Here is a 26,027-nt window from a genome sequence, read left to right as displayed (position 1 = left end):
TGTAGAATTTCCGGCCAAGCAGGATTACATGTGAAAGTGATAAATAAATGAGGCTGTCCAAATTTATGTACTATGGCCATGGCATCCTGATAGTTTTGTTGCATGTATCTTGGACTTCCTGGAAATGTGGATGGTAATATGATCATTTTGCCTACACGTACGTTGTTATTTTCAGCGTTTGCTTGCAGTGCGTCTAACAGTCCTTTGTATTGTTCCATGTGCAGATCTTGTTGATGTAATCTGAGATAGTTGAGACACGCACCCTCTGTTTTAACATACACATCTACAATGTACTATTTGAATAGTTCGCTGCTGGAGTGCAAAATACTACATGTATTCCTCATTGCTAATCTGTACGCAATAAATTGGCATTGAGTAAGCCTTATTCGCTTGCCGGTTCTTTTATCGGGAACATGTTGTAAATCTTTGTGCCAGCCAATGTCTCCATAAGGGAATAAAAGTGGGTAAACCATAGGATCGGAATTCATATTCAGTGTGGAAATCTGTTTACAGGAGTTGCCTATGGGACAGATGCAAATGTCCCTTTTGGCAGGCGGTTCGCCATCTTCTCAGACGAAAATCGCTGCAACATTGGTGTGACATGTCGGGGCATTGTATTGTCGTAAATCCTGCCTTGGGTTTTCCTCGAAAAGCATTCGTACAGATGCTGTTGGATTGGACTGAGCGATTTCATACATGTGTTTGTATGATTTAGCGAAGGTTTTGATGGTTCTGAGCGTGGAATCTAGCTGGAGAAGTAAATTTTCGCTGCATTCAGAGTTTGCTTTATTTTATAAGCGTACTTCAGAAGCTTGGCGAGAAATGCCATGTTGGCTGCGTGTGGGCGGAGCTGGTTTTGAAGAGGAGCCGCTGGCAGCATGGGGAGGGGTTTTGAAGAGGACGAATAGGAATTGAGAAATGCCATGTCGGCTGTGTGTGGGCAGGACCGGGTTGGAGGTGGAAGCAGGACGAACCAGAAAAGAAATATATATAAGAGATATATACAGTATCTCACAAAAGTGAGTACACCCTCACATTTTTGTAAATATTTTATTATATCTTTTCATGGGACAACACTGAAGATATGAAACTTTGACACAATGTAAAGTAGTCCGTGTACAGCTTGTATAACATTGAAAGAACTCAACACACAGCCACAATCCCACAGATTATCTCACTGCTGATTTCCTTGAGCTACTGGATTCTCTCAATCTACAACAACATGTTGATGTCCCCACACATTCCAGGGGTCACACACTTGACCTGCTCATTTCAAATTCTGCCTTAATCAGTAACCTACAGGTATATGATCTTGGTATTTCAGACCACAAAGTAGTGTCAATGGAGCTACCTTTTCTTTCCCCCCATACCAAACTAAAATGACAGATCCATTTCAGAAATCTGAAGAACATCAATGTGGATGCCTTGGCCCTGGACCTTAAACTTCTCTCCTCTGACCCTACCAGCTCCCTCTCTGTTGCTGACCTTGTGGACTTTTACAACCAGTCCCTGAGCAGTCTCCTGGACTTCCACACCCCCATAACATCCAGGTCCATCTCATTCTCGTGCTCAGCACCTTTGTACACCTACGAACTGCGAAAAATGAAGACGGCTGGGCATGTCCTTGTGCGGCAGTTCAAGGCCTCTGGGCTAACTGTCCACAAACAGGCTTACAGGGAACACAAGAGGGTGTATGCAGAAGCTCTGAAGGTTGTACGGTCCAGGTTCTATTCCACCATCATCAGCAACAGTTCCAGGAACCCCAAAAAACTTTTTTCAACTATATATCACCTTTTCAAACCTCCTTCACCTGCCCACTCTGAGGCCACCGATGAGAGGTGCAATATGCACATCAATTTCTTCAAACAAAAAGTTTATAACATCCGCTTACACCTCTCCACCACGGATATCCTGCCCCCACCAACTGTCGACCTACTGTCTGAGACTGTCCAGCCCCTTTGCTCCTTCTCTGTTGCCACATGGGAAGAGGTGGAGGACGTCATCAGGAAAATGAAACTGTCTACCAGTTCCCTGGACCCTTTTCCCTCAGCTTTGCTGAGGGCCAACATCTCTGCCGTCTCTCCACTTATCACCAGGATCATAAACCAGTCCCTTTTGGCTGGCCATATTCCTTCTTCACTAAAAACTGCTGTCATCAAACACCTTCTGAAAAACCCACCCTGGATTCTGAAGTTTTCTCCAATTATAGGCCCATCTCCAATTTTCCATTTCTCTCTAAAGGTCTGGAAAAAATAGTTGCAACACAACTTCATGATCACCTCAAACTGAATAATCAGTTTGGAAAGTTTCAGTCTGGTTTCCAACCTGGCCATAGCACCAAAACAGCCCTGGTCAGGGTCACCAATGATCTTCTGATAACAGCAGATACTGGTTCCCCTTCTTCACTCATCCTCCTTGACCTGACAGCTGCTTTTGACACAATAGACCACAACATTCTCCTTCACCGCCTGAAATACACCATTGGACTCTCTGGAAATGTTCACAATTGGTTCACATCTTACCTGACCAGTAGAACTGAGCATGTCGCCCTGGGCAGCGCAAAATCTCATACCCACAACGTCACCTGTGGTGTCCCACAGGGCTCTGTGCTAGGCCCCATCCTTTTTACCATCTACATGCTCCCCCTTGGAAATGTCATTAGCAGACATGGTTTATCTTTTCACTGCTATGCTGATGACACTCAGCTTTACCTCAGGACTACCCCCACCTCCTCTACTGCTCCCCTGCCAATATCTACATTGACTACCTGCCTGGAGGAGATAGAGGCATGGATGAGGCTCAGTTTTCTTCAGATAAACAGATCCAAAACAGAAGCCATCTTAGTTGGTACATCACACCATCTCTGCTCTTCTACCATCACCAGTATCACTTTCACTGGCCAAAACATTCCCTTTCCACATCTGTCACCAATTTGGGTGTTGAAATGGACCCTGAACTCACCTTGGACGCCCACATCAAACACCTCTGTAAGTCTTCCTTCTACCACCTCAAGAATATCGCTAAACTCCGACCAACTCTCACCCTGGAAGATGCAGAGAAGCTCGTCCATGCCTTTGTCTCCTCCAGGCTGGATTACTGTAATGCGCTCCTCATTGAGATTCCTGACAAGAGTATTCAGAGACTCCAGTATATTCAGAATTGCGCTGCCAGGATCCTGATGAAGGTGCGAAAGCATGACCATATCACCCCAATCCTGAAAACCCTTCACTGGCTCCCTGTTCCAATCAGAATTGAGTTCAAGGTCGTTCTCCTCACCTATCAGTGCATCTATGGACATGCCCCACTTTACTTACAGGAACTCCTTACCCCTCATACCTCCTCAAGCACTCTCCGCTCTGTACACACTAACACTTTCCAAGTCCCTAGAACCAAGCTTCGCAGTATGGGTGATAGGGCTTTTCATCTGTGGCGCCGAGACTGTGGAACGCCCTCCCTGACTACCTGAGAGCCCCACAGTCGACTGATGTTTTTAAACAGAATCTAAAATCTCCCTCCCCGGTGTCATGTGACTTGTTAGTGTTACAAGGTCTCAGGTGTGAATGGGGAGCAGGTGTGTTAAATTTGCTGTTATCGCTCAAACACTCTCTTATACTGGTCACTGGAAGTTCAACATCTTTATATATACATCATTTATACACTCTCTGAGGATCTGAAAACAAGAATTGTTGCTCTACATAAAGATGGGCCTAGGCTATAAGAAGATTGCCAACACCCTGAAACTGAGCTGCAGCACGGTGGCCAAGACCATACAGTGGTTTAACAGGACAGGTTCCACTCAGAACAGGCCTCGCTATAGTTGACCAAAGAAGTTGAGTGCACGTGCTCAGCATCATATCCAGAGGTTGTCTTTTGAAAATAGACATATGAGTGCTGCCAGCATTGCTGCAGAGGTTGAAGGGGTGGGGGGTCACCCTGTCAGTGCTCAGACCATATGCCGCACACTGCATCACATTGGTCTGCATGGCTATCGTCCCAGAAGGAAGCCTCTTCTAAACATGATGCACAAGAAAGCCCACAAACAGTTTGCTGAAGACAAGCAGACTAAGGGCTTGGATTACTGGAACCATGTCATGTGGTCTGATGAGAACAAGATAAACTTATTTGGTTCAGATGGTGTCAAGCGAGTGTGGCGGCAACCAGGTGAGGAGAACAAAGACAAGTGTGTCTTGCTTTACAGTCAAGCATGGTGGTGGGAGTGTCACAGTTTGGGGCTGCATGAGTGCTGCCAGCACTGGGGGGCTACAGTTCATTGAAGGAACCATGAATGCCAACATGTACTGTGACATACTGAAGCAGAGCATGATCCCCTCCCTTCGGAAACTGGGCAGCAGGGCCGTATTCCAACATAACGACCCCAAACACACCTCCAAGACAACCACTGCCTTGGTAAAGAAACTGAGGGTAAAGGTGCTGGACTGGCCAAGCATGTCTCCAGACCTAAACCCTATTGAGCATCTGTGGGGCATCCTCAAACGGAAAGTGGAGGAGCAAAAGGTCTCTAACATCCTCCAGCTTTGTGATGTTGTCATGGAGGAGTGGAAGAGGATTCCAGTGGCAACCTGTGAACCTCTAGTGAACTCCATGCCCAAGAGAGTTAAGGCCGTGCTGGAAAATAATGACACTTTAGACACAATTTGGACATTTTTCACTTAGGAGTGTACTCACTTTTGTTGCCAGCGGTTTAGACATTAATGGCTGTGTGTTGAGTTATTTTGAGGGGGCAGCAAATTTACACTGTTATACAAGCTGTACACGAACTACTTTACATTGTATCAAAGTGTCATATCTTCAGTGTTGTCCCATGAAAAGATATAATACAATATTTACAAAAATGTGAGTGGTGTACTCACTTTTGTGAGATATTGTATGCATGATATGTTAGTCCAAAGCACTTCATTTTAATATAATGCCCAATGCCAGTATTGTGAAGTATAATTTGAAAAGGCTTGTACAAATAAAACATCAATATTAACCTACAACATGACGGCACCAGTTAGAATCTTTCTCCAACAGCCCATTAATAGCCAGTTTAACACAATCATGCTTAGGCATACTGTATCCATCAGGTTAGTGTAGAAGACCCCCACGATCAAGATAAGTTCATATGTGTATGAAAGAGAAAGGCATCTGCACAGTAGACCATCTGGACAGCACTGTAAAGAACCACAAAGCAATTCTAGGTTGTATCAGTAGATGATATGAAGCAATGGAGGAAAACTTAACACACCATAACTCCTTATAGAAGGAGTGAACTGCTTGACACAGGATGGCTACGTTTGAATCTCTACACTTTGTAGCTTCAGGTCTAACATCTTAGCCAACAGGTAATGCCTCTGTAAGAAAAAAATGAAATATCCTTCGCAGCTGTTTCAGTGAAATTATTTCCCAATGGCAGCACTTGATCCTTGCACCTAATGTTGACAAGTAGTTTTTTGAAAAGGTCGTCCTCTGCAGCTTTCCATTAATAAAACATGCCTGCCTTGGATGCCTACAATTAATAAGCTGTCACTCTGACAGCTGGATGGCAAAAAAGAGTATCGCTAACATGCTAAAAACATATCACTTTGAAGCAGCCGCCACCATTTGTGGAGTTATAAAGCATTTTTTATGCTGAACCTTGAGTTTTCACGTGTGAGAGTGGTTTCAATTTCATTTGGCCTATCAAAGTACATACATTCTTAAACCTGTTTAATCCAATTTGGGGGTTTTGGGGGGGGTTGCAAAACCTGAAATGACAAGGTGGGAAATAACACTGGATAGGACATAAGTACATTACAGGGCGATAACCCATACCTGGTCAGATCTGAAGTCACCATTTCACCTAATACACGTACTGTATGTTTTCAGGATGTGAAAGAATAACAAAAACAGGAAAACCAAGTGAACCGGAGGACAGGCTGACTCAGCAGCCCTGCGACTTGAACCCAGGACACTGGATCTGTTAAGCAGCACTGCTAATTGCTTTGGTTCCTTTATGTAGCCAATGTAAAACACCACAAAGTGAGCTGTCTGCCTGCATGGTATTCTCAGTGTGTTCGATTAGCGAGATTAAGGTTGAGCAAAGCAAAAAAGCTGCATACATTTGACACTGATTGCTTGGAGACAACATACTGTGTGTGGTGAGCACGCTTTAAACATGTCTGCATAAATTTCCGGTTTGGCACTCCAGTTCTAGGGTTAGAGATTAGACATGTCCGTGCACTGCAACGACCTGACACCCTATCTAAAGATGTGCCTTCCCTTTTGCCGGGTACCCTGTGACCCTGAATTAGATAAAGTGTAATCCAAAAATGGATGGAAACCATAGCAGGGATGCCTGGAAAAGTGATAGATAGATAGATAGATAGATAGATAGATAGATAGATAGATAGATAGATAGATAGATAGATAGATAGATAGATAGATAGATAGATAGATAGATAGATAGATACTTTATTAAACCCAAGGGGAAATTAACATAAGAAAAGTAGGTCAGGATCCTTCCTTTTCCACTGTTAGATGTGTTTGTATGTGCAGTGTGCAGTGTGCAAAATATCCTGTGGTAATCCATGGGTTATATTGACTGAAAACTGAAATCTTACTCTGTTACTATGGAGAATGTTGTCAGTTAGAATATGCATATTTAACTTCCAGGACGTCTGCACCAAGTTATGTCAGACTAGAGCGAGAAAACTGTCATTGATTTTAGCCATTCCAACAATGACCTCTTTCCTATACTGTGGTCGGCCAAAAGTTACCACTGTCTAAAGTCCAACTCAGAGAAAGTGAAGAGGAGCTTTTTCCACAACCCACATGCATCTTGAATAAGGATTACATATTGTTAATTCTCTTACATCAAATTATTAAGTTATTAATTTATTTATTTATATTTATGACATATTTAAAATTCTATTAATGATTTTGGGTGTTTAAGAAGTCATGTGTAAGAACCATTTGCCAGTTATTTAGGTCATGATAAGTTAATAGAAGTGTTTTCTTAGTTATGTTAAATGTTTGCCTATAAGTTAGTGCATAGTATTCTATATGGGAGGTTCTTAGAACCCCCACAAGCTGAATTCAAATGGAATATCCTATTTCTTGTCCCTTTAATTGCAGATTAGTCTCAGTTAGTGACCTGCCCAGCCAGGTGTAAGGCATGGAGGGTACATGGTTTCAAACTGTGCCTTAACCTGCTCAGTTGTATATGCAGAGCCATACATTTAGAACGTACTGAATGTGAAGTAAAGCATAGAAAAATAACTCAACCTTAATTATAGAGACAATTGAAGTTTAACAAGAAGAAACATTTTTCTCTTTTTGCCATTTATTGTATGCATGTAACAACCTTTCTCTATTCTTATGTGGACTGTTTGCTTTGAAATTTCACTAAACCTTTTTAAAATGAACCTTTTCTGGACTGAGCTCATGCTTGATCCTGCCTTAGTCACCAGCAGCTACATCCTGTATTATTGTTACTGTTCTTTTATATTTTTTTAAAGGCGCAGTCATTGCAATTGAGCAACTAAGCATTTCAGTAAATATTATATTGTATGTATAATTTATATGTGACAAATAGAATTTGATTTGATTTAATTTAATTTGATTTGATCTTAAGTAGACTAATTGCATTATACATGAATACGCATTCTCAAGCAAAATCCACATGAGCATCTTAGAGGAAAAACACTTTTTATGACACATTCACACTTAGAAACCATCTATCAAAGACAATAGTGGCTGCATTCAAACCATTTTCTTCTAAACACCAGTTCCGATAGAAGTACACCAGTACAGATAGATAGATAGATAGATAGATAGATAGATAGATAGATAGATAGATAGATAGATAGATAGATAGATAGATAGATAGATAGATAGATAGATAGATATTTTGCCTAAGCTAAATCATTAAGAAAAAAAAGTCAGGTAATCAGGTAATTCTGTATGTGCAGGCATAAATTTAAGACAGACAGACAGACAGACAGACAGACGAATATTGTATGTTGGACACAGCTTGCTGGTCATGTTTTGACTCATTTTGTATCTCATTATTGTTTGACTGCTAATTAAGGAAGAAGAAACAATTAAGGGGTCAGAGTCTTCAAGAGCAAGTCAATTAAAATGAATTCAAAAGACGTTAGGGAGGAGCAAAAACAGGGCACTAATTAAGAAAAGGGTTAGAATGAAAACCTGCAGCCAATGGGGCCCTCCAGGACCAGAGTTGTGGAACCCTGGTCCAGACACTGGTTTTGTTTACTGTCGGACCCAACTCACTCTGAAACCTTAAGCAGGTCACTTTGCCTTTTAGTAGCTAAATGGTTGGTGATAATTAGGAGGACTTTTGCTCACAGTTAGGACTAGATAGATAGATAGATAGATAGATAGATAGATAGATAGATAGATAGATAGATAGATAGATAGATAGATAGATACAAAATATACAAACTGCACTGGTTAAATGTACAAATTGCACTGGTTGACTTTAGGTCTATATTGTATATTGGGAGAATGCTATGGAGCAGTTTTATTTTGAGTTCAGGGCCATGATTGCTTTTGGATAAAAACTGTTTTTAAAGCGGTTTGTCCTGGTTTTCATTGCTCTGTATCTCTTGCCCGATGGCAAAAGCTGGAAGAGACAATGACCAGGATGTGATGAATCATGTGAAATGTCTATTGCTTTTTTGCGGCATCAGGAGGTGTAGATTTGTTCCAGAGTGGGGAGGGTACAACCACCTCCTTGCCCGAGATGGACTATCCCACACAAACAAAGATATCTGAAAACACTGACAATTACAACAGATGTCTGAAAAAGGTGGCTTCATGGGATGGATGAAAGTGGAAGCTTTTTTGTAATAAGCAGACCTCAGACTTTGACCCACAGTTTTCAAACAAGGCATATGTGAGGTATTAAGTGCATCATGGAGAAAACATTCAAACTTCAAACATGCAGTAGCCAGGCCAGAATTCAAACCGAGTCTGGTGCTGTAAGGCAGCAGAACTAACTGCTCTGCCACCATGTTGTACCCCCAGAAATTACTTTCCAATATGAAAATGGACAATAAGTAATTTTTCTAAGCTTATCTTGGGAATTCAGTGAATGAGTAATGAGTGGCAGAGCACTGGATTGTCAAAGGCGCTTTAAGCCTTTGGCATTAGCCATTGACAGTTAGAAGGATTAGATGAACGTGCGAAATTGGCACCTGCCTGCTTAGTAATTTGGAGATTACAAACGTGTCAATAAAATAAACCGATTTGTAAATAAATAAATAAGTATATAAACATAAAGACAAAAATCAAAAGAACTCTGCAAATATTTTCTGAGATCTCTTTAATGGAGCACCACAATTTGGGCCTGGTAATTGGATCCGTGTGGAATAGCAAGATAATGAAATACAATGAAATGAAGATGAATTGATCTCAGGGACAGGCTCATTACAAAGCACCGCTAAGATAAATAGGAGGGCCGCATCCTCATTGAAAAGGTCAAGTTGCCTCTTCAGCGCGCCGCTAATATCTGAACATAACATGTTTCACATGTAACCATTGAATCGCTCCCACAACAAAGCCCCTGAAAAAAAGTGAAGCTAAGAGCATTGAACCCTTACTTGATCCCTCTGTGTTAACTTTGGGATATCGGGGGAATTTTAACTGGGGACAGTGGGTTTCATTGTAGAGGGTGAGCCTGTTGTTTCAGCATTCCAGTGCATTCTGCCATGTCTCTTCCATTAGGATTTGGCTTTCTAATAGTAATGGCAAGTGTGAAGGGCAGCCATATTCTGCTCACTGTATAGGGTTAAAGGGCAGACATTAAACAGTCTATGCTGCCCACTATGGAATGTAAGCTTACGGTTAGTACAGTACGTTTTTTCACCGCTATGGCTTAAAGTGTCTTTCTTAGTGAACTCTTTGGAAATTTACAAAGAAATATCAGTTGCTCATCTGGCATGGTTCCACACTGTTCTGGTAAGGCCTTCTGCATTTCTGAGTGACTTAAGTCAGATGTTGGCATAGTCTGTTGGGTAATTCAGAGCCGTACCTCTGGAGAGAACTAGAGGCTTTAGGTTAAAGAAATGGACCACTGCTTCTGAATGCTTCTATTCTTTGTCACAAACTGAGTTGTTTGCAACTTCTGTAACTTAGCATAAAGTGATGTTTAGTTTTGCAAAGCAGCATGCTCTGTTGTCTAAGGTTTTGAGCTTGAACCTGTAAAGGGGTAGTCTCAATTCCCACCTCAATGGCTCAACGAGTAACCTTGAGCAATCGCTTCACCCATCTGTGAAATGAAAGAATCAAGGCTTTGATTGAGCTCAGACCCTGGAACTCATTATTAACTTGGCTCTCGTGCTGAGTTAGCAGAGGTGGTCTGAACTTGGCATACAGATGGCTTTGAGTCAGTACAAGTGTGACCAGGTTGGCATGCTGGGTCTATGACTTTCATTTGCTTAAATTGTTTTTGAGGTCGGTGTGGAGATCAAGAAGAGGCAGATGCCTGGAGATTTGTTTCACTTAGTCAGAGCTTTAACCCTTGCCTCCCTCCTGATCCAAAGTCGGACAGGTTTACCCAAGCTCCTTAAGTAAAAACCTTGTCGACTGTTTCCCTCATCCTCAGTCAACCGTTGGATCTCTTCAACTGCTCTCAGCAGTGCACTACTGGACTTATTGATTTTCTCTTAGCTCCCTGGGATGAGACCTCCTCTGTTTGCGGGAAAACATGTGCATACATTGTTTTTTTTATTTTCATTTTCCCCCTTCTGGCCTTTAAATACAGGATTATCTTCAATCTGATAGGATTCCCCTTGTAAATGCAATCTTTCTGACCTCCTGCTGTTAGCTAACACCCTGTAAGATGTGCTGCTACCAGCATGAAGGCAATGGTGTGTTTCCATTTCAATGAAGCCCAACTGTTTCTCCCTTGTTATAACAATCAAGAAAAAATAAATGCAGAGTCACTTGATTACAGATGTGCTATAGTATTTGGAGTTACAGTATGTATGTTTAGTACAATGAGATGGACTAGGGTCCTGTCCAAGGGTAGTATTCCCTGTTTTTCATTAACAGGTTAGAAAATGGAAGGACAGATAGATGGATAATGTGAAGCCATTCGATGACTAGGAGATTTAAGCATTGAGGAAATATCAATAAAATAAATTAATTTGTAATAAATATTATCAACATTAAGGTGAAGATCTAAAAACGTCTAAAATATCCCAGGTACCAGAAAAATCCAAACCTGGTCAAACTCTGTGTTTTTTTCTAGCTTTTTTGCTGCCCTAGGCAAAAGTGAAAATGTTGCACCCAAAACACAGGGTCTTTAACTTTACAAGTAATTTGGATATAACTTCAAAAGCATTATAATATTCACAACCGTGACAACAAAAATGGTTGTCCATAATTGCAGATTATGTTTAAGTAACAGGCAAATTATTACTCCCCCCAATATTATGCATATATTTTAGAAATTGAAATATTAGAACATTAGAATAATTTAGACGAGAAGAGGCCATTCAGCCCAACAAAGCTCGCCAGCCCTACCCACTTACAGTAATTCTTCCAAAATAAAATCAAGTCTAGTTTTGAAAGTCCCTAAAAGTCCTACTGTCTACTACACTACTTGGTAGCTTATTCCAAGTTTCTATGGTCCTCTGTGTAAAGAAAAACTTTCTAATGTTTGTGCAAAATTTACCCTCAACAAGTTTCCAACTGTGTCCCCGTGTTCTTGATGAGCTCATTTTAAAATACAAGTCTCGATCCACTGTAATATTTCCCTTCATAATTTTAAACACTTCAGCCATGTCACCTCTTAATCTTCTTTTGCTTAAACTGAAAAGGCTCAGCTCTTTTAATCTCTCCTCATAATTCATCCCCTCTATCCCTAGGAATCAGCCTTGTCGCTCTTTTCTGGACTTTTTCTAGTTCTGCTATTCCCTTTTTGTAGCCGCCTGGAGACCAAAACTGCACACAGATGAGGCTTCACCAGTGCATTATAAAGGTTGAGCCAAACCTTCATTTGACTTGTACTCCACACATCGTGCTATATAACTAAATTCTGTTATCCTTCTTAATGGCTTGTGAACACTGTTGATAGCGTAGAGTCCACTACAACTCCTAAATAACAACAACAACAACAACATTTATTTATATAGCACATTTTCATACAAACAGTAGGTCAAAGTGCTTTACATATTAAAGAATAGAAAAATGAAAGACACAATTATAAAACAAAATAAATCAACATTAACATCGAATAAGAGTAAGGTTCAATGGCCGGGGGGACAGAAAAAAAAACTCCAGACGGCTGGAGAAAAAAATAAATAAATAAATAAATAAAATCTGTAGGGAAATCCTTCCCATAAGGTGTACTCTCGATTTTCAGACGTCCCATTATGTATTCAAACACAATATGTTTTCTTTTCCTTATATAGCACATCTTTAGATGACTAAAGAGCAAATAAAAGAATACCCATGTAATACCAAATGCAATTTATTTTCATCTTAAAGAGCAAGAGTTCTCATGATAGCACATCAAATCAAAGATTTTTTCTGTTCCCCTAAAAATGTTGATGGTGGACATCATCTGCCATCTGGTACTGATTTCTTTTGTATATCACCATTCTCTCTTGTGCATTAGATTCTCAGCAGGAAAAAGTACAGTTTTTTATGATCCATAGCCTGTGTCTTTACCCATGTATAAAATGCAAAATGAGTTACACATTTCTTCTAATAAAAAGAAATGTAAAACATTAAATACTCATAAACTAATTTTCACTTATTAGAAAACAAAGGTTTATGTGTGTTATGTTAGCCTATTTAATTTAAACTAGATTCAACACATTTTTCTTTGTGACTTTTTGGGGTTACCTCCTATTTTTGGCTCTCTAGATCTGAAAACCTCTCATTTTTTACTGTTATTGGACCATATTTTGCGCAGGAAATGACACCCTTGTGATAAAAATTAAACCAATTGGTGTCTCCAGCAAAAATGATCAGAAGAACTTGAAGTTGTCCATTTCACACCAACCAACCCCAGGTGTTCACCTCCTAATAGGATATGTGGGGGCAAGTCATGTAGGCACTTCACGTTCCAGTCCCATTTTCAAGGGGTCCAAACAGGTAATACTATGATAAATAAATGAGGTGATAAATCAGGTGATAACTGACAAATAAATATGCTGCACTGCAACTGTCACTCCTGAAAATGGCAATTGTACCAATGAGGGCAAAAAGGAGAGCGGCTTGAGCCACGGTGGGCATCTCACTCTGTGCAACCCTTGTTCCCACCATCATCTCCAGTTATGAGCTCTGAATAGTCAGTTAAAGAAGAGGATTACAGATACAAGAGGCCAAAGAGTGTTTCCACTACTGGGTTGCCAGGATCACTACCAATGACAGAGGGAGAAACTAAGGAAGTTGGGACTAGAGCTACTGCTGCTCCAGATCAAGAAGAGTCAGTTTTCAATGAAGGTAACCTACAGGAGCACATGTAGACCTGTAAGCTCTAATTAACAATGACAGTTAGAGATCAGGAGGCATGGTGGCAGCTAAGCTACACCCTGAGCCACCTCGTGTGAGAGGGGGCCGGGAGAAAGACCCAGAACACACTGCAGGTATCAAATCTCATATTGCTGACCTGAGAGTGGATTGATGACCATTACTAGAGCAAGAGAAGCCTGGTCTGACTTGCTCAATTTCTTTTCATCATGACCATTGCCAACACAAGAGGATACAGAACAAAAGATGAGATAAAGTGAATTATCCGGTTAGTTGGAAACTGGAAAGAAACAAAATACGTTTACCAGAATTAGGAGTCAAATGCATCATTCCTGATACATTTGGTTTTTTGTAATGTGTTTACGTGAACAAAGTTATGACTTTATTTTTTTCAGCTATTGAATGTTGGCAAAGCATATTTCGGAAGATATCTCTTTTCCATATATATATCTATTCCCTCAATTCTAATACAGAGTCAATGTCAGCAGCACTGGGAGGAATGCAGCAACCTACCATGCGCTGAATGCCAGATGTACTTCCCAATAACTCATTTTGTGTAAATTATGATTTGCTTTAGGCATCTGCTAAATGATATTATTAATAATAATAATAGGACCAAATCTTTCACACATATATAATATGCTAATTTAGTGCCTCTTCTTTGTGAGGAGACTGGCGTTGCCAACGAAAGTGCATGTGCACACAGGGAGAACATGCATATTTAAATTAGGAGTCAAACACGAAGCAATGAGGCAGCATTTATAAACACTGACCTATCATATCTTCCCTGGAGTCCTCCAGATAACTGATCATTTGATGGAAAACTTTAGCATGAAGTGTAGCTACAATTATTGGGAGGCATTTCATCATGAAATAACAGAGCACCAGTTTTCTTTAGCATGTCATTTTATACATTTACATTTACATGTACAGTTACATTTACATTTATTGTCAAGGCAGACACTTTTATCCAAAGTGGCTTACAAAAGAGGTAAACATAATGGAGTAACATTAGGCTAGTTTGTTCAGAAAGTGTAATAGGACAGCTAAAAAAGAAATGTAATAACTAATAATTTACAATAGTAGATTACAGTCAATACCGCAATTAAACTTAAACAACAAATTAACCGACAATATAAAATATCGCAGTTTTTTTTTTCTCTTTCCAATTCAACAGATATTCACAGAACAGATGGATCTTCAATTACTTCACAGTTCAGGTGGAGGTGGGCAGCTTGTTTCACCGACTAGGAACGACACAGGGAAAGAGTCTGGACTAAACGCTGCTCCCTGGCAGACCTGAGTGGACGAGCAGGTGGATAGCACTTCACCAGTGTCTCCATATGCTCAGATTCTGACCTATTAACTAGCATCAGAGGCAAGCATCAGAGATTTGAACTTAATGCGTACTGCTACAGGGATCCAATGTAGAGACCTGAAGAGAGGGGTGACATGCCCTTCTCAGTTAGTTAAGCAAAAGATGGGCCTCTGCAGATGATCCAGAATCAATTTGGTCTTGATAGCACATGCAGGTACTCCTGCCAGGAGCCAGTTGCAGAAGTCCAGACATGACAAGACCAAAGCCTGGACCAGAAGTTGTTGCATGCTCTGTCAGATAAGGTCTGATCTTACAGATGTTGTACAACATGTACTTGCATGAATGAGAAATGGTAGAAATGTGGTCAGAAAAAGATAGCTGCTCATCGATCATCACACCTTGGCTGCGTACTGATCTAGCAGGTGTTAGTGACAGTGAGCCAGGCTGTACAGAGGTGGCTAGTTGAACAGAGTGGCTGGCTGGGATCACAAGAAGTTCTGTTTTTGTCGGGTTGAGTTATTGATGGTGGTCCTTCATTTAGGTTGAGATATCAGTAAGAAAAACAGAGACTTTAGCCAATACCGTGCTGTCCTCCAGTGGGAACGACAGTTATAGTTGTACATCGTTGGCATAGCACTTATAAGACAACCCATAGGATTGGATGATGGAAGCCAATCAGGTGGTGTACAGAGAAAAAAGTAGAGGACTCAGCACAGATCTTTGGGGCACCCCGTGCATGTATAATGCGCTCATAACAACTCACCTCACCAGGACATACTTTAGGATCTTCCCAAGATGTAGGGCTCAAACCCACTTCCAGTTGTAGAGAGGGTGGCAATAATAATGTCATGGTTGACCATGCCAAAGGCAGAAGAGAGATCTAGCAGAATCAGGACTGATGACATGTTGGTAGCTATAGAAAGCAATAGCTGGTCAACCACAGTCAGTAGAGCCGCCTCAGTCAAGTGGTTCCTCTTGAAGCAAGACTGATTGTTATTGTTGTTAACATTTTCTCTGTTAAGGGAAGAGACCTGGTTTGAAACCACACGATGAAGTGTTTTGGAGAGAAAGGAAGAAGAGACAGGAGACAAAAGAGTGTTAACTTGGGATGGGTCAAGTGTTGGCTTTTTAAGAAGTGGGGTTATAAGAGCATGTTTGAAGATGGTAGGAAATGTGCCTGAGCTGAGTGAGGTGTTAATGATGTATGTAATTGCAAGAATAAGTGAGGGGGAGATGGCCTGAAGGAGATGTGAGGGGATAGGGTCAAGTGGACAGGTAGTGGGGTGATAGGAGAGGAGGTTGGAAACATCAGTGGCAGAGAGTGGCGGGAATGTGGAGAAGGTTGGGTGATGCTTGGAAAGAGACATAATGGGTGAGGGTGAGAACTGCCAAAGTCATCAGCAGACAAGGGGAAGAGATGGAGGAAGGTTAAGAAGGGAAGTGAAAGCAGAAAACAAAGAGCATGTGTTGGTAGTGCAGTTAATTCTAGACCTGATAGAACTTTACCTTCATGTTGATGGTGGCAGAAGGAAAGGATGCGAAAAGAGATTGATACTTGGCCAGGTCTGTCAGAGCCTATGACTTCCCCCATTTCCTTTGGACTGCCCTGAGGTCAGACTGTTTGGAAACTCTTCTACATTTTTGTGTAGGCCTGCAAGAGGAAGGACAGACATTGTCAAAAAAAGGATGACAGAGTTGAGCATAAGGTGTCTGTGGAGGTATTATTGTCAAGAGAGGAGAAGAGATCAGGAGGGGGAAGAGCAGAGGGGATCATGGAAGAGAAATGGGTGGGAGAGTGTTTGTGGAAGGATACAGTGGGTGGAGTAGAAGAGTGAGGAAAAGAAAACTGAATGAAAAAGTGGTCAGAAGTGTGTAGAGTTAGAGTGTACAGTTGCATTTATTTATTATCAGTGTATCACCAGTTTGAACCCCTTGACAATGGGACCGGAACATGAAGTGGCTACTTGACTTGCTACCAACTTTAACACATGTGTTTCTGATGGCACACAAAAACTCAACTAAGTGTTAAAAAAATTGGAGAGGAGATGTAAAAAAATGCCCATTAGACGTTGTGCATTCATGACAGCTAAGACCAACTACAAATCCTGTTTCTGTGAATGTTGTGATAATTGATAATTGAGTTGTACTTAATCCTTTTCCACCATGAAAGTGTTAAAAAAGTTAAAAAAAAAAATAATGTTATGAAATTTTAAAAGAATAGACCCCCCGTGACCCTGTAGTTAGGATATAGCAGGTTGGATGATGGATGGATGGAAAAATATTTAACTAATTTTCTTTATTGCAACTTTAAAATACCTGCAGTAAACTGTCATTTTAAGTTAAGTGATGGCACTGGTAAGATAGTGAATTTGCTCCTCCTTGAGTTCATCAGAAACCTGGGAAATGTTCAGGAAATTCATTGAACTCTGTGAAATGCATTGAAGTCAATGGGGAAGGAGAAACTGAAGTAGTTTTGAGTGAATTATAACAGTGTTTTGGTCTTTTTAGTGCACCTTGGGCTAGGGAAGTGTCTGCCAACTATGCTGGATTGATTATTGTAGCCAAATATGTGACCTGAGCTGTGAGGCAGTGGTGCTAACTACTACACCACTGTTTGCCTTTAGGTAAAACCATACTATTGGTCCTTTATCATTCTCTGTGTTTCCTGGGCTTCTATCATGGCAACTAGTTAACAACACCCATAGAGCATGTGATGCAAGGGATCGGCCTTATTTCCTTAGGGACTGTCCCTGTCACTATTGGATCTGTGCTATATAGCAATAACATGTTTAATCCAGCAGTGAAAACCCAGATATACTGTACAATGAATATATGCAGAACAACAAATTACATGGAAATACTGTTAATTTTTTTTTAATGCATCTTGAGTGCAAGTCCAGCTGGAGTACCAATTGGATTGTGGCAATGCACATATGTATACGCCATAAACTATTCATTTTCAAGCATAAGGTGGCGTATGCTTACAGTACAGATGCATGAAAGTTCTGTACATGTGTGACACAAATCAGTTAGGTAGTGACATTCCCATCAAACATGGATGCTGCAATTCTGTGATATCACCCTGGTCACACAAAGCATCATGGGGTGCTGGGAAAAGAAAGTTTGTCTTAGCCAGCTGCACAGCAATATTTTAGGGAAAACCTCTGGAAACAAGCTCATCAGCAAACCCAGCAAATTTTCTGCAAAAAACACTTCTTCCTATTTCCCCGATCAACACTAATGGGTTCCATTTAAGCAACAAATCTGTGGTTGGGTTGATCTTCCTGCTCCGTTGAAATAAACTAATTTGATATGCTGTTACGTAATGAAAAATATGTTCTGAAATTTTTTTAGGTACAGAAGACAGAAGTTTTGAGATAAAGTAGTAATACTCATTAATCATAGCATTGGAGAGTGGAGATGTGTTGCATGCTGAACAACATTTAACTTTATTCTGTTCACATAATAATAATGACTCTACAAAGTAATTTAACCAATAGGCTGAAGATCAATGGCATAACTAGAAGCTGATGATCCCTAGTGTTAAAAAATAAAGTAATCCCCCCGCATGTAAAAATTAAATTAAATCCATCTAAAAAATTATTACCGTCAGGCATAAAAGGCAAATAAATGGTCAGTAGTCATAATTCAGCTTTAAGGAGTTGTAGGAGTGATCATACTTTTAACCTTTGAATTCAAGTGTTAAATAGACAAGCATATAAATAAAATAAAATTTTTAAAAACCTGCGAAACAACAATCATCAAGTCACCATGGGGCACCAGCACTATGGGCCCCGTTGCAACCACTGTGTCTGCACTGCACTGTAGTTACGCCACTGCTGCAAACATGTTTTGTCTTATCCTTGAACAACTTGAAGTTTATGTGCTATACAGTATATATTGATTTATTTTGTTTCTGAACTTTTTTCCGAACTCAATTATGATTACGATATAGGGCCGTGGGGCATATATTTTCAGTTCATTGAATTTTTATTCACTTTAGTTTTCTGAGTAATGTATAAAAAATGGAAATAAGTAAAAGGAAATAAATTTAGAAAGGAGATTGCAGGTCTACCAGCAGGAGATTTAAAAAAGTAATATATCATATAGCTGTGTACAAAAATGTACACAAAATCAATTTCCCTTTTGCAGCATGTGTCCACTAAACTTTATCATTATTATATTTTCATGAACACACACAACTTGTATTTTCTTTGTTTTCTGAACTTGTCATCAAGTAATTTTTGAGGCTGAATTAAAAATTAATAAGTCAGAGGAAGTGAGAAATCTTTGCATGTATTTTTGTTTAGGGGCTTGTAGATCTGTGTTGCTGACAATTTAGTCTACACCAGGGGTCCTCAACTCCGGTCCTATAGAGCTGCAGTGGCTGTAGGTTTTCATTCTTACCATTTTCTTAATTGGTGACCTTTTCTTTGCTACTAATTAATTTCCTTTGAATTTATTTTAATTGACTTGTTTTTTTAAGATTTGTTCCCCTGATTTTCTTCATCATTCCTCTGAATTGCTTAATTTCTGTCCTTAAACAGAAATAAAATATGAAGTGAATGAGCCAACAGAGGACCAGCTAAGTCAGGGCCTCAAACTCCTAACAATTTCACTCCATCCCGTTGCTTAATTAGGAGCCAATTCTTGTTGTTAATTAAAGCTGTTCTTTAATTCCATGGCTTGTTGCTGCTCTCATTGTGCAATAGCAGACATTTCCGAAATTGTTGATTTTCTCTTTTCTAAGAGCACTGTTAAAATGTTTTGGGGATCTGAGCAGATGAGCATTCCTGAGACCTTCATCTTTTTTTATTTTCAGATATTGTATGATGGACACAGTTTGCTGGTCATGTTTTGACTCATTTTGTATCTCATTATTATTTGACTGCTAATTAAGGAAAAAGAAACAATTATGGGGTCAGAGTCTTCAAGGGCAAGTCAAATAAAATGAATTCAAAAGACGTTAATTAGGAGCAACACAGGCCACTAATTAAGAAAAGGGTTAGAATGAAAAACTACAGCCAATGGGGCCCTCCAGGACCGGAGTTGGGAACCCGTGGTCTAGACACTGGTTTTGTTTACTATAGATACAAGCTCGGACCCAACTCTCTCTGAAACCTTAAGCAGGTCACTTTGCCTTTCAGTAGCTAAATGGTTGGTGATAATCAGGAGCACTTTTGCTTACAGTTAGGACTAGGAGATAGATAGATAGATAGATAGATAGATAGATAGATAGATAGATAGATAGATAGATAGATAGATAGATAGATAGATAGATTGTTTAGTGTCCACCATCACATATACAGTATCTGTAAATGATGTCCTTCAAACAAAACCACAAAGAGACTGATGTAATCCCCATTTAATGTCTGGGAAAAAGAGTTGAGAAAATGAAAAGGTTTTATTTGATGTTAATTCTGACCAAAAAAAACTGTCTTGTTTGAGCTCCTGGTTTTGAATGGCGACCTTCTTCTGATTTAGGAGGAGGTTTTTTAAAAACAGAAGGGGCACGATGATGGGCAGAAATTACATCAGCATCAATTAAATTAGTCCTGTTCCACTCTAGGTCAAACAGGAATTGAGTTAGAGCAGGTGTTACAGTTAAATTCTTTCCTGTATTTTTGACCAATCCCATACCCATAAAGCACACTCTAAGCCTGGGTGTCTGATATATCATATCATATCATATCATATCATATCATGTCATATCATATCATGTCATATCATATATACAGTATCTTGAAAGATTCATTTCAGATGGTAATACTACATTTAGTATTTCAAGGGCTTTTGTTACGTTGTGGTATAGCTCTAAATACATCCCAAATTACACAATACTGCTCTTGTTTTTTTATAATAGTGATCAAAGCAAAACTGCCAATTGGTTCACTAAAGATTGCATGACAAAACAAAATTCTGTTCATCTTATAAATGTATTAACTTTCTCTTAGTTTCTGCTCTAGGAAAGTTCAAAACACACATCTATTATTTATGTTCTTCCTCTGGTGGACAAAGTGGTTAGCACTATTCCAGGGTACTTGAGTCCACTTCACTGACCTACCCACCATATCTGTGTGGTGTTTGTGTGTCCTTTCCTCACTTTCAAGTTTCCGCTGGGTTTATACCCACCACGTAGATGAGGGCCATTGTGGACACTACCTCGAGCCAATGTAAGTTCAGTCCTCCCTGAGAAATGTCTTTCTGCTTCTAGCCACAGCTTAAAGCCATACTCTCCACCACACTGATGAAAGAGCACTGGAGCATTAGAGATTGCATTTAGCTTAAACTTGATGCTGATGTAACTCCTGAAGAGCAAACAGAAGAGTGTAGCTCATCATCATCATCATCATTTTAGAACTATCCATTTTTTTGGCTTCATAAACTCTTCAGATTAGCAGTGTCCATATTCCTCTCAAAATGTTCTTACTGCTTACAAACAGACTTTACATTTTCCTTCCCTCCTTTCCTGCTTCTTTGGTTCGTTTTAGAACATCCTAGCAGGGATAATGTTTTGAATCCACCCTTGGTCCTTATCTCGTGTCCCCTTTCCTCTTTTATCTCTCTCTCTCCTTCAGTTTAAACTCTTCTTTTTTGTTTCAAAGAGCAGACAGACAGCTTAACAGAATTCATTTCAAATTTGCCTGAATACTGAAAAAGTCCATACCATCTACTCATTTTCCAAACCTGTTTATCTTGGGAAAGATCATGAGAAAACTGGTGCCTATCTCAGCAAGCATCAGGCACAAGGTAGAAATAATCTCTGAATTCACACCCATGTGGCCAATTTAGAAATGCCAATCCACGTAAACTGTATAAGCTGGGACTGTGGGAGGAAACCACAGCACCCACAGGAAACCTGCACAAACACGAGGAGGACATGCCGACTCCAAGCAGGACACATCTAGGGCTTCAACCCTAATCCTTGTGAGGCAGCAGTGCTACCACTGCACTCCCTTGCTGCTTATTTTCTACTCTTATGTGGTAATGGTAGGCCTGTGGTTGTGGTTTGCTTGTATACCAGTGTGAAACCCTCAATAAAGATCTCTAAGACTCACTAACACTTTAGGCACATTTTGCAATAATAGGACATCCCCTACAGAATTTTTGCCTTCTGGATCAGGCTGTCTCTCTAAAGCACTGAAGTCACCAGGTTACAGTGCATCTGCCTGTACCAATGAGCCCTGAGAGTCCCATAAAGGGATAGGCCCCCATATCTCTAACCACTAGACAGCTGCTTTCTTGTAGAGGCTGCAAGGGTGTTATAGTCTAGTCTCCATGGAGGTTCCAGTGTGTGTCCATTGCTCAATACCTATTAAGCCTTAGACCCAGGACTACTGACTATAGATGTTCTCCTAGTTTTAATTCATTTTAATGGCAATGGTAACTTTTTGTGATGTGAGGTGGCCAGAGTTAGAGTGATTCTGCTCTTCCATTTGGACCATTTGCTATATGTTTACATTTCCTAGCTTGATTTCTCCTTCTCTCAGAAAACTCATCACAATGTGGGGCATTTTCACCCTCTCCCAATTGTTTTCTCATCCTGCTTGACAGGATACTGTGTAGACAACTATGTGTGTGTTCCCACTTTTGTGACTTCTGGGACTCTTTTGTTTGTCAGTTCCATCCACTGCCAGCATTCTGTGGGGAAGTAAACTTTCCATGTTTATCCAATAAAAATTCATAAGCCAAGTATGGGCAGAAGCAATTTGATTAGTGTAAGGTACTGTCTGCCTTGTTGTGGTTTCTGTCTTATTTGTTTTGTTCATTGAATGCAGATTGGCTCAGAGGCCACTGGGCAGAGTATATTGCGGGAATATCTCTGCTTTTACTTGAGTATAACATTTTCTGTCTACTTTCACTTCAATTTCAATACATTTTCAAACACAAAAGGTTACTTTTACTCATTCATTACTGCAAAGCTAAACCAGAAAATAAATGGTTTATACATAGTGTTTTACTCTGTCAGTTATCAAAAATACAGGCTTCTCACACTTTAGGAACAACAGCTTTAGGAAAATTCACATTTAAGAAGAATCTGGGATGATTTTCAAATGTGTGCTGTTGGCATCAACACCTCGTAGTCATACCGTTAATTAAATGTGTCATGAAATATGTTTTTGTTGCCCTTTTATATACATAATTCACTATTTATTCATTTATTTGATTCAGTGGCACAGCACAGCAATATAAAATACACCTCAAAATAAAAACTGTTATCTTCACCGTTCAAAGAGGATGGGCTCTAGTGAGTACTGTGTTTTGATTGGTGAATCACTGGTAATGCGCATGCTCTAAGGCAGTGTTTCTCAACCACTGGGCGGACCAGTTGCTGTTGTTTTTAATGATATTGGGTCGCAGTGAGTCCTGCAGTAGCATCTTGTGACTCCAACATTCGCACTCAATGATCATGCTCAATTCACTTAGGGGGACAAACCCTTCATGGGTCGTAAAGATACTTATATGGGAAAAAATGGATTATGACACCAAAAAGGTTGAGAAACACTGCTCTGAGTTGTGTATGTGGCGAATATGAGTGCAAGAAAAAGTTACCCAGAATTACTTCACAAAGCAGCTACTTTAATTCAGTAAGTCTGCATCTGAGGTGTCTGATGTAAATGTGCCCTTGACTTTGGCAGTATTGACATACACTCAGTATACAATTCCCAAATCAAAAAAACAGTACTCATTAGAGACCACCCTCTCAACAGTGACAAGAGAAAGTGACAGTTTTCATTTCAAGGGATATTTCATGTTGTATGCGGTGCCACCGAAATAAATGAAAAAATAAGTAAAAAAATACGTAATGAATTAAGCAACAAAAGCTTATTCCATTACACATTTAATTATTTATGCTTTTTATTTCATTTTGTCTACGGTGGGTTGGCGCCCTGCCCGGGGTTTGTTTCCTGCCTTGTGCCCTGTGTTGGCTGGGATTGGCTCCAGCAGACCCCCATGACCCTATAGTTGTGATATAGCAGGTTGGATAATGGATGGATGGATTTCATTATGTTATTATTTATTTATTGTCATATTTTACAATGCATTTAATAATTTATTTCCAAAGTATTCCTCCATAATTAGTGTTCATCTCACTGAATTAAGATACAAACATTAAAATGTCCACTCATGCCGAATGTCAGTGCTTGACTCACACTTTAGTGACTGTAATATAACTCACATGCAAAAAGAAGGCAACCTGAACTATCTTTGGTATGTAAGAACATTTTTTGACTAAATATATAAAACAGAGAGAAAATCTACATTTACTTGTAGTTTTGATAAAATTTAAGTACATAAAATATCAGATACTCTAAATTACTCATTTATAAATGTTACGTTTACTTGAGTCACTTTTCAGATAGGTATCTTTGCTTTTTCTGAAGTACAGCTCTTGGGTACTTTACACAGCACTGCTATATCGTTGGATTAGACTAAAACAGTGCAAGTGGAGTGTAGGCTTGTTTTAACCATTCTAAGGGCAACTGACATGCATGTTCATGAGCCATCAAGATGTTATCAGAATTCTAATAGTGTCTTTCTTAATATCTCTTTGTCACAGCCACCCTGGGGACACTGGATTTCAGCCTGCTGTATGACCAGGAAAACAACGCACTCCACTGCAGCATTAATAAGGCTAAGGTATGCCCGGTGTGTTCGTCTGTTGGGTCATCCTGTACTCCTCTTGCTTGGATGGCCTGATTGTCATAACTTTTTGTATTTGTTCTGATTTATTGTGTATGTTTTTTATTTCTAAAATACTTTTTTATTTTCTTGCTGTCATTATGGCTAAATTATTTGAAGTGGGCAACACCATTTTGTGAAGTTTTTGCCATGGTCACCATGGTTTACCCAATCATTGGATATTTTACAAAAACATATTAACTACTGATAGTTAAAGGTAAAACAAACCATTTAGTACAAGGACTTTGTCCCTTTGCTTATTTTGACTTTTTTTTTAGTTTTGTTTTGTGTTTTAGGTTTTGATCATTGTTTTTGATTAGCTCCCTATGTTTTCCTGACCCAGCCTATTTAAGGCCCACTTTTATTTCCTGGTCATGTTTCTTTTTGGCCATTGTTATACAACTATGAACACCTTGCCTTGCTAGGTGTTCACAACTCCTGCTGCCTCATGACTTCATTAATATGACATGAAACATCATGATTCTCACAGTTTTGGGGGTAGACTAGCAGCTTAGCACACAGAACAACAACAACGAGGAAAACTAATAATGGAAGTACACTTCTAGTGCAGATTGTGATTCAAAATATCCTGAATGCTTTAAAAAAGGCCTACATATTCTTCCTATGACATAAAATCTAAAAAAAGGGGGCAGGGAACCACCAAAACCCTTGGCTCAAAAAACCTAAATCTTTACATTTAGTCTATTAAAGTTAATAAAGAAAAATATAACAACAATCAAAAAAGGATACAAATTACAAACCAGAAAATGAATTAAAAAATACAAAATTGCAAAACTGAATACTAAAAAGCTATAAAGCCATCCAAATCACAAAACTAAAAATCAAAACCAGAACTCAAGAGGCAAAAATATCAAAATCAGAATGTCCAAAATGAAAATTGCCAAAAACCAACAAACATATTAAAAGGGAAGCACAATAAGAAGCTAAACAACCTAATGCCTCAACAATGAACTAAGACAATCAAATGAAATATCTGACAAAATTAGAGATTATACAAAGACTTTAACTGGGGTTAAACAGGGAGGAGGGTAAAATGATAAATATAAAATATAAAAAGTATAATAAAACAAAAAACAATCTTAATATTGATACGTTCTCTTGACAACATTTCTTGCCTTTTATTTTAGGTTGCTCTTGTTTTGCACTTACTGATTTTTCAATAACAAACCCTTTGATTACATCTATTCTTTTGTCTAGCCCTCTTAACCTTCAGTCTCCCAGTCCATTACTGCTTTTAGACTGCATGTTTGCTACTAGTGCAGTCCAACAACTCCAATAAAAATATGTGATGTGAAAAAATGAAAAGCCTATTCAGGGGTGCTTTAATGAATAGTTGTCTATTGTCCCATGTAGAGTGACTTAATTTTTAGAAGAAGATGAGTATAATCTATGTTCCTTTTTTTAGGAAGATAGAAAAAAGATAAGGGGTGCCATGTCATTATAAAACAAAATTTGAATGCATGTCGTAGATGTGATTGTATCACTAGGGTCAAGGGACCATAAATATAACACATTT

General features: G+C 39.4%; 1 protein-coding gene across 1 annotated transcript in view; it reads left to right on the top strand.

The window, feature by feature from the left end:
- Window positions 1–26,027, top strand: part of LOC120531332 (double C2-like domain-containing protein beta) — a 283,023-nt gene that overhangs the window by 123,249 nt on the left and 133,747 nt on the right. Inside the window, exon 2 of the mRNA XM_039756634.1 lies at window positions 24,369–24,448. Within this exon, the coding sequence (XP_039612568.1) occupies window positions 24,369–24,448 (80 nt within the window). The remainder of the gene's footprint in view (window positions 1–24,368; window positions 24,449–26,027) is intronic.

This window comes from Polypterus senegalus, chromosome 6, assembly GCF_016835505.1.
Source record: "Polypterus senegalus isolate Bchr_013 chromosome 6, ASM1683550v1, whole genome shotgun sequence".
NCBI lineage: Eukaryota > Metazoa > Chordata > Cladistia > Polypteriformes > Polypteridae > Polypterus > Polypterus senegalus.
The sequence above is the reverse complement of the archived record's forward strand: the minus strand, read 5'-3'. Positions and strand labels throughout refer to the sequence as shown.